The sequence below is a fragment of the Chiloscyllium plagiosum genome, chromosome 1 (assembly GCF_004010195.1).
Source record: "Chiloscyllium plagiosum isolate BGI_BamShark_2017 chromosome 1, ASM401019v2, whole genome shotgun sequence".
NCBI lineage: Eukaryota > Metazoa > Chordata > Chondrichthyes > Orectolobiformes > Hemiscylliidae > Chiloscyllium > Chiloscyllium plagiosum.
In genome coordinates this window covers 23960886-23969686 of record NC_057710.1, presented here as the reverse complement: position 1 = coordinate 23969686, position 8801 = coordinate 23960886, and the positions used below count along the sequence as shown (strand labels likewise).

Below are 8801 nucleotides of genomic sequence, written 5' to 3'. Positions count from 1 at the left end.
AAGGGAGGGTGCCTGGATGGGAGGGTGGGTTGTAGGGGGGCGTGGACCTGACCAGGTAGTCACTGAGGGAATGGTCTTTGCTGAAAGCGGAAGGGGTGGGGTCAGGTCCGTTTGGAGGTGGCGGAAATGTCAGTGGATCATGCAGTTAATGCGAAGGTTGGTAGGGTGGAAAGTGAGGACGGGGGGGTTCTGTCTTTGCTACGATTGGAGGGGTGGGGTTTGAGGGCGGAGGTGCGGATGTGGATGAGATGCGTTAGAGGGCATCTTCAACCATATGGGAAGGGAAATTGCGATCTCTGAAGGAGGAGGCCACCTGGTGTGTTCTGTGGTGGAACTGGTCCTCTTGGGAGCAGATGCGGCGGAGACAAAGGAATTGGGAATACAGGATGGCATTTTTGCAGGAGGTAGGGTGTGAAGAGGTGTAATCCAGGTAGCTGTGGGAGTCGGTGGGTTTGTAAAAAAATGTCAGTGTTAAGTTGGTCGTCATTAATGAAGATGGAGAGGTCCAGCAAGAGGAGGGAGGTATCAGAGATGCTCCAGGTGAATTTAAGGTCGGGGTGGGGGAATGTGTTGGTGAAGTTGATAAACTGCTCAACCTCCTCGCGGGAACACGAGGTGGTGCTGATGTAGTCATCGATGTAACGGAGGAAGGGGTGGGGAGTGGTGCCGGTGTAACTACGGAAGATGGACTGCTCTACGTGGACGACAAAGAGACAAGCAAAGCTGGGGCCCATACAGGTGCCCATGGCTACCCCTTTGGTCTGGAGGAAATGGGAGGATTTGAAGGAGAAATTGTTACGGGTGAGGACCAGTTCAGCCAAACGAATGAGTGTCAGTGGAAGGATACTGTTGGGGACATTGGGAGAGGAAGAAACGGAGGGCTTGGAGGCCCTGGTCATGGCGGATGGAGGTGTAGAGTGATTGGATGCCCATGGTGAAGATGACGCATTGGGGGCCAGGGAAACGGAAGTCTTGGAGGAGGTGGAGGGCGTGGGTGGTGTCTCGAATGTATGTGGGGAGTTCCTGGACTAGGGGGGGGATAGGACAGTATCGGGGAAGGTGGAGATGAGTTCAGTAGGGCAGGAGCAAGCGGAGACAATGGGTCGGCCGGGGTGGTCAGGCTTGTGGATCTTGGGAAGGAGGTAGAATCGGGCAGTGCGGGGTTCCCAGACTATGAGGTTGGAAGCTGTGGGTGGGAGATCTCCTGAGGTGATGAGGTTCTATATGGTCTGGGAGATGACCCCAACCCCCATCACCATACCATCATGGTCGAGGGGGCGGTAGGAGGTGTCTTCGAAACAACAAACCCAGCCTATCTAATCTATCCTCATAACTCAGACTTGCCATGGTGAATCTCCTCTGCACCGTCTCCAGTGCAATCACGTCCTTCCAATAGTGTGGTAAATAGAACTGCACACAATTCCATCTGCGGCCTGACACAATGTTTTATAAAGTTGTAAATAGACTTCCTTGCTCCTGTATTCTACACTCTGGCCAACAAAGGCAAGCATCCCATATGCCTTTTTCACCACACTTTCTACATGTGCTGACACCTTCAGGGATCTATGGACCTGTACACACTTTGTGCTTCAGTACTCCCCACAGACCAATTATATATTGTTTACGTCCTTCTCTTTTTAGGCCTCCCAAAATGCATTATCTCACTGATCAGGATTAAATTCCATCTGCCACTGATCTGCCCAATTTACCAACTGATCAGTAGCAGATTGCAGCCTGAAACCATCCTCCTCACCATCAACACCATAATGTTTTTTATGTTATCTACAAACCTACTAATTATACCTTCTACATTCACATCCCAGTTGTTAACAAACATCACAAACAGCAATGTTCCCAGCACCAATCCCTGTGGTACACCACTGGTCACAGGCTTCCAATCACAAAAAAATGCTCCATTATCCTTTGCTTCCTATTTGCAAGCCATCCTTGATCCAACTTGCCCTGGATCCTTTGGACTCTTGTCTTTGGATCAATCTTCCATGTGGGACTTTGTCAAAAATCCTCAAATTAGTCAGACAGACTTTCCCTTAAACATATCCGTGCTGTTTATCCCTGATCAATCAGTGCCTTTCCAAGTATTGATTCCATGCTTCAGAAAACTTTCCAGTAATTTCCCCACCACGATGTCAGACTAATGGTCTGTAATTACCAGGCCTATTTCTGCTGCTCTTCTTGAACAAAAGGAACCACATTAGCTATTCACCACTCATCTAGCACTTCACTTGTGGCCAGCAACACATTATATATTCTGCTAGGACCCCAGGAATTTCCTCCCTTGCCTCCCAAAGCAGTCTGGAATCAGTCTCTTCAGGCCTTGGGATTTACATTTCTTTATGCCTAGTAAAGTATCTGATACCTCCTCCTTATTAGTCTTAAGGTGTTATAGAACCTCACCATCTCAACTGAAACCTCTAGCTACAATGTCTTTATTTCTCATCTCTACTCAAAGAAGATTCATTTAAGACCTCATCCACATCCTCTGGCACCACACACAGTTGCCTCTTTGGTTTCTAACAAGCTTTCACTGGTAAACTTCTTAGTAAAATGCCTTGGGGTTTTCATTAATCCTCTGCTAAAGTGATTTACGTCCTTTAACGTCATTAGTGCTCAGTAACGTATAGTTAGTAAAGGCTGCACTGAAGTTCTTACTCATTCCGCTATCAACACAATGCTCTTAGTTCAGTCTACCATTACATTACATTGACTCTTCCATTAAAAGATTAACATTCCCAAATAGCCATCTTCCATTTGCTCTTTTATATTCTTGATTCATTGACTAAAATAGTCTCTGGATTTTAGGTGTTGCTTGGAACTCATGTTTGAGAGCTGCACAACTTGCACCAACTCTTCCACAAGACGACATCTGGATACTCAGTGACTGCTCACAGAAATTCATCTTATTTGTACCCGCTTATTTGTAAAAAGATATGTTATCCAAAATATGAAGTTATACTATCAGAAACAGAACATACATCTTCGTACATATCTGGAACGTTTTGGAGAGAACACTTTGCAAAACAAAAGGCATGGACCATAGCAGCAACAACGTTGCATTTCCAAGAACAAGCTGCTTGGTTGGGGCCACCATGACTGGAACACTCTTAATAAGTGACATATAACCCAGCATGTGGGTTGAAAAAGATATGAACGCAAAGAATAAGAATTAGAAAAAAATATAAATTTCAAAAAGACATGAGGTAAAGGGTAAAGGGATCAAACTATGTGGATAACACATTGAGATGGTCAGAATAAACAATGCATTAAATTTCCTCCTTGTTTGGAATAAATCTCAAATTCTCTAATCCAGTTACTTCATATTTCTTAGAATTTCGTGGATTCTGTTCACACCCATCCAAATTTATAAAACATCTTTTAAAATAAAATAATGTTTTAAAAAAACCTTACTTGGCTTTCATCATTGCTTCACTGGCTTGGTTTACAACCTTGCTGCGGATGCTCAAAGCATTTTCCAAGGCTCGCCATTGTTCCGACTTTCGATCTGCAGTATTCTGATATAAACAATGACAATCACTAAAATAAGACATTTTCTCCACAATATATAAAAAACCTAAACTAAAAACAGATTAAGTATTGTTATTTGTTAAATTTTTGCGGTGCTCAAACTATCTATATTTGCCTACATAACACTGTAGCAACTGAAGTGGAAGCAAGTTTACTTGAGGCTTTTTCTGGAAAAGCACAAGTCAGGCAGCATCCGAGGAGCAGGAGAATCGACATTTCGTGCATAAGCCCTTATTCCCAAGGCATTCTGTGTTTCTGTTGATGTATGTGACACTTGAACTTATATCAATAGAATTAGAAAAATTCAAACTTCTCAGTAATAATCAACACTCCATTAAGCTTTACAGTAGGATCCACTACATATTCTCCAAATATAATGACCCCTTAAATTCAGGCTGCCTTAAAATAGAGAATGGTTCCGACCTAAAACGTTGACTCCTCTCCTCCTCTGATGCTGCCTGATCTGCTGTGCTTTCTCCAGCTCAACTCTTTATCCACTCAGGCCCTTTACCAGAACCTCAGCAAAAAGTGGACCCACAGAAGTTGCTGGAAAACCTCAGCAGCATCTGTCAAGAGAAATCAGAGTCAACATTTCAGATCCAGTGATCCTTCCTCAGAACTCAAACTTCCTCACTGCCTTATTCTGATCAAGTACTTTCGAAACTATTAGCTGCTCATCCATTTACATGATTTGGAGATGCTGGTGTTGGACTGGGGTGTACAAAGTTAAAAATCACAACACCAGATTATCGTCCAACAGGTTTAATTGGAAGCACTAGCTTTCGGAGCGCCACCTGATGAAGGAGCAATGCACCGAAGGCTAGTGCTTCCAATTAAACCTGTTAGACTATAACCTGGTATTGTGTGATTTTTAGCTTCATCCATTTACAGGTCACTTTCACCCAGATTTAGTGACTGATTAGTCAGCTATCAGCAATCAGCAATCACCATGGAAGATAACCAACTTGCGATTCAAGGTGCAACCCCGCACCATTTCCTTCTACTTTATTTAGGGGGTGACTTTCTCCAATTGGTCACTCTCATGGGTGGATTTTTCCAGGAGATTTGGGGTCTTCTGGGTGCAAATCTGTCCACAGCCCCGTATATTTTGAGTGTTGCAGCAAGGATATAAAATGAATGAGGTTGTGTTACACTTGTAAGAACACTAGCTCAGCTTCACTTGGAATACTGCATCCACTCTGGGCATTACACTTCAGGGAAGATGTGAAGGTACTGAAGAATATAAAAGAGAATCATGGAAATAGAAATAGGATAAAGAAATTCAGCTATATACATAAAATAGATAAAAAGTATGGAGAGAGGAATGGATGGAGGTTTTCAAAATCATCAGGGATCTGCATAGATGGGGAGAAACCATCCTTATTGGTGGAATGATGGAAAATCAGACAGTACGGATTTACGGTAATTGGCAAAAGAGCAAATAACAACATGAGGAAAAATACTTTTATGCAGCAATTTATAGACAGGACATGATGGAAGCAGGTTTAATTAAGACATTCCCAAGGGAGGTGAATTGTTATCGGAAAAGGAAAAATGTACAGGACTATGGGGAGAAGGTAGACGTGTGCCTCTAAATAAATTGCCCCAAGGAGAGACGATGGTCACGACATGCCAAACTGCCCCTTTGTCCTGTAACAAATCTGGCGATTCAAGCAGGGACTTCTAAACATGTGCATTTACTTATGAACCAATCAAGGCAGACTATTATAACAAAGACTGAAAAGTTCCTTACAATGACATTTCATTTTAAATATTCACACTCTTCTCTACTAGTTTACCTCAGAATCATCCATGGCTTCCTTTAACCTCTGGGCATGCAAGGTAATGGCTTCTATGGCTGAATCCTGAGCTTCAATTGCCTTGAGTGTGACTTGAGCACTTCTACCAAGAGCATCCTCCAAAGTTGATGTTATTTCTGCACAAGAATAATACACTTTATAAAAAGTACAGAATTATAATGAAATTTCCTCGAAACAAAAATCTATTGAGTACCACTAGTTTTGCCCAGGACACAGACAATTAATTAATAGTATTAAGGTGTTTAATGAAATTTAATCTCAAGTGGCAATCCTTCATGTGAACCTTGGGGCAGAGAACTGGCAACATCTTTGACTTTGAAGCATCATAGCTGAGTATCAAATTGTCCTTTGACACCCATAAATGCATTTTCTCAGGATTTGCTGTAGAGCAGTTAGGATCAAAATCCTGATTTCGTCTTCGAAGGCAAGGTTTCACATAGACCCATGGAAGATTTATGGCTGATATGACTCCAATAGAAAAATGTCTGCTGACACCCTGAAAACAATTTCAGTACATGTGCATGTACAGCACCCCTGCAAGTACTGAAGTTAAATCATTCCACCCTGTTCACTCATAAATATTGCGCATTTTTGGACACTGCCTTGATTTGTATATGGCAAAGTGGTTCAAGGTGTGCATACGCACCTTTCCTACTGTGCAATTTGAAACACTCAGGAGTGATAGGAGTCACAACCCCACCAAATTTCAGGGGGTGTTTTAGCCAAAGTGAAACATCAAGTGAGGCAGATTGCATCTAATTTGTTACCTAGTTTCAAACAAAACACTCCCTGGAGACAAATAAATCTAACAATGTCACCAATCAAGTAAAGCGAGAATAGAGAAAACAGAATTATAACAGGATAGATTATTTTAAGATGACATTAAACCAAGTCCCTGTCTAACCTCTCAGGTGGATGTCATAGTCAAAGAGATGTACAGCATGGAGCGAGACCCTTCGGTCCAACTCGTCCATGCCGACCAGATAACTTAACCTAATCTAGTCCTACTTGCCAGCACCCTGTCCAAATTGCCCTAAATGCTTAATATTCATATATCCATCCAGATGTCTTTTAAATGTTGTAATTGTACCAGCCTCAACCACTTCCTCAGACAGCTCATTCCATACACACACCACCTCTGAGAAAAAGTTGCCCCTTAGGTCTCTTTTGTATCTTTCCCCTCTCACCCTAAACCTATGCCCTCTAGTTCCCCCAATCCAGGGAAAAGACTTTGTCTATTTATCCTATCCATGCCCTCATGATTTTATAAACCTCTATAAGGTCACCCCTCAGCCTCTGGCACTCCAGGGAAAATAGCCCCAGCCTATTCCACCTCTCCTGCTCAAAATCTCCAACCCTGGCAACATCCTTGAAAATCTTTTCCAAACCCTTTCAAGTTTCACGACATCCTTCCAATAGGAAGGAGACCAGAATTGCACACAATATTCCAAAAGTGACCTAACCAATGTCCTGTATAGCCGCAACATGACTTCACAACTTCTGTACTCAATACACTGACCAATAAAGGAAAGCATACCAAACGCCTTCTTCACTATCCTATCTACCTTTGACTCTCCCACGGCACTATTTCAAAATACAACTGAATTCTTCTTCAGATCCTAACTAACATTAAATCATTCAATTAATGTAGTTACAAAAGGGATTATCCCGTTCATCATCAGTGCTATTCCAAGGACACTGCTATGCAAAAATTTGTCTCTGTTACATGAAGAGATTGCACTTCAGAAGCATGCCATTGGCTATGAAATGTTTTTGGATGTCCTTTAGTCTTGAAAGTCAATATATATGCAAATCTTCCTTTATTACTTGGAGGAAGTAATGGCAAGCTGCAAGATGCTGTGGGATCCTTATGCAACATTACCTGGACTTTCAGGAGGTGGGAGAAATTTCACCACCCAAAAAATGCCGGTGAAGACCTACCAACTTGCAGCTGGGGAATGTATATATTGATCATGTTAGTCATAAAATCTACCTGTTAGTAGTTAAGGGATTTGAAATTGATTTTATTTACCAACAACTTTGATGTTTTCCTCTCTATCTTGCTGAGCTAGGTGTTTTGCAACTTCCTGAGGTGGGTGTTCTTCTACTGCGATGTGCTGGCCCTGTACGGCTTCGTTTTCACAACTACAGCTTTCACCTTTTAAGAACATAAGGACAGCATATTTATGACCAGGAGTAGGTCACTTTGAATGACAAATATGTCCTTAACAAAAACAATTACATATCCTTCAAATGTTTCCTCTCTCCAGAAACTTGACTAGTTATTTACTGACCCCATTTTCTTTGCTGTATAATTTAATACAGCCACTGGTAACTTCTGTTAGCCATTTTTTCTAACTCATCGGTCATATCTTTTATTAAAAATAACTCATGAAGTTGTCTCTTCCTTGCACTTTAACAAATTACAAAAATTATTCAGTTATTTTCCCAACAACTGACATTAAACTTGCTGGTTAAGAAGATTCCAGGTAAACCTCTTGATCCTTTCTTTTAAAGGAATGTGGCTTCACTGACCAGTTTCTGATCGTAAGACTTCTTTCCCTCATTGAATGAAGTTACACTGATGTCAGTAAGTTTCATTAAACTTCTGTTCGCATCTTCCACAAGTCATGCTGATGTCAGATGCCCCTCAGGAACTTCATTTATATTAAAAGTATCTAAGCAGCCAACTGATTTAAAGATTACAGTCATAAGTTCATAATATCCAGGTAGCCTTTTGAGATTTTTTGGACGTCTGATTTTCTGATTTAAGAGACTTCAATTCAGTAAAAGATACATGGAACAACTGAGTAGGCAGTAATTCTAAAAGGTGTTTCAGTAAGATGGGGGGGGGGGCTGGTAAAAAAGGAACGGGGGGGCATTGCTAATTAGAAATGGTATAACGGCTGCAGAAAGGCAGTTCGGGGGGGATCTGCCTTTGGAGGCAATATGGGCTGAAGTCAGAAATAGGAAAGGAGCAGTCACCTTGTTGGATGTTTACTATAGGCCCCCCAATAGCAGCAGAGATGTGGAGAAACAGATTGGGAAACAGATTTTGGAAAGGTGCTGAAGCCACAGGCGATTTCAACTTCCCAAATATTGATTGGAAGCTCTTTAGATCAAGTAGATTGGACGGGGCGGTGTTTGTGCAGTGTGTCCAGGAAGCTTTTCTAACACAGTACGTAGATTATCCGACCAGAGGGAGGCCATATTGGATTTGGTACTTGGTAACGAACCGGGACAAGTGATGGGCTTGTTAGTGGATGAGCAGTTTGGTGATGGTGACCACAATTCTGTGACTTTCACCTTGGTTATGGAGAGAGATAAGTGCGGGCAACAGGGTAGGTTTTACAATTGGGGGAAGGGTAATTACGATGCTGTAAGACAGGATCTGAGGAGCATAAGTTGGGAGCATAGGCTGTCAGGGAAGGATGTCAT

At 42.2% G+C, this 8801-nt stretch overlaps 1 protein-coding gene across 4 annotated transcripts in view; it reads right to left on the bottom strand.

Moving 5' to 3' along the window:
- Window positions 1-8801, bottom strand: part of immt (inner membrane protein, mitochondrial (mitofilin)) — a 72586-nt gene that overhangs the window by 29216 nt on the left and 34569 nt on the right. For 2 of the 4 annotated variants that reach the window (XM_043705210.1, XM_043705121.1), the window contains exons 7-9: window positions 7396-7521; window positions 5343-5479; window positions 3427-3530 (exon numbers count right to left, since the gene is read on the bottom strand). In XM_043705210.1, the coding sequence (XP_043561145.1) occupies window positions 3427-3530; window positions 5343-5479; window positions 7396-7521 (367 nt within the window). The remainder of the gene's footprint in view (window positions 1-3426; window positions 3531-5342; window positions 5480-7395; window positions 7522-8801) is intronic. The other 2 variants (XM_043705267.1, XM_043705314.1) reach the window with 1 other exon arrangement.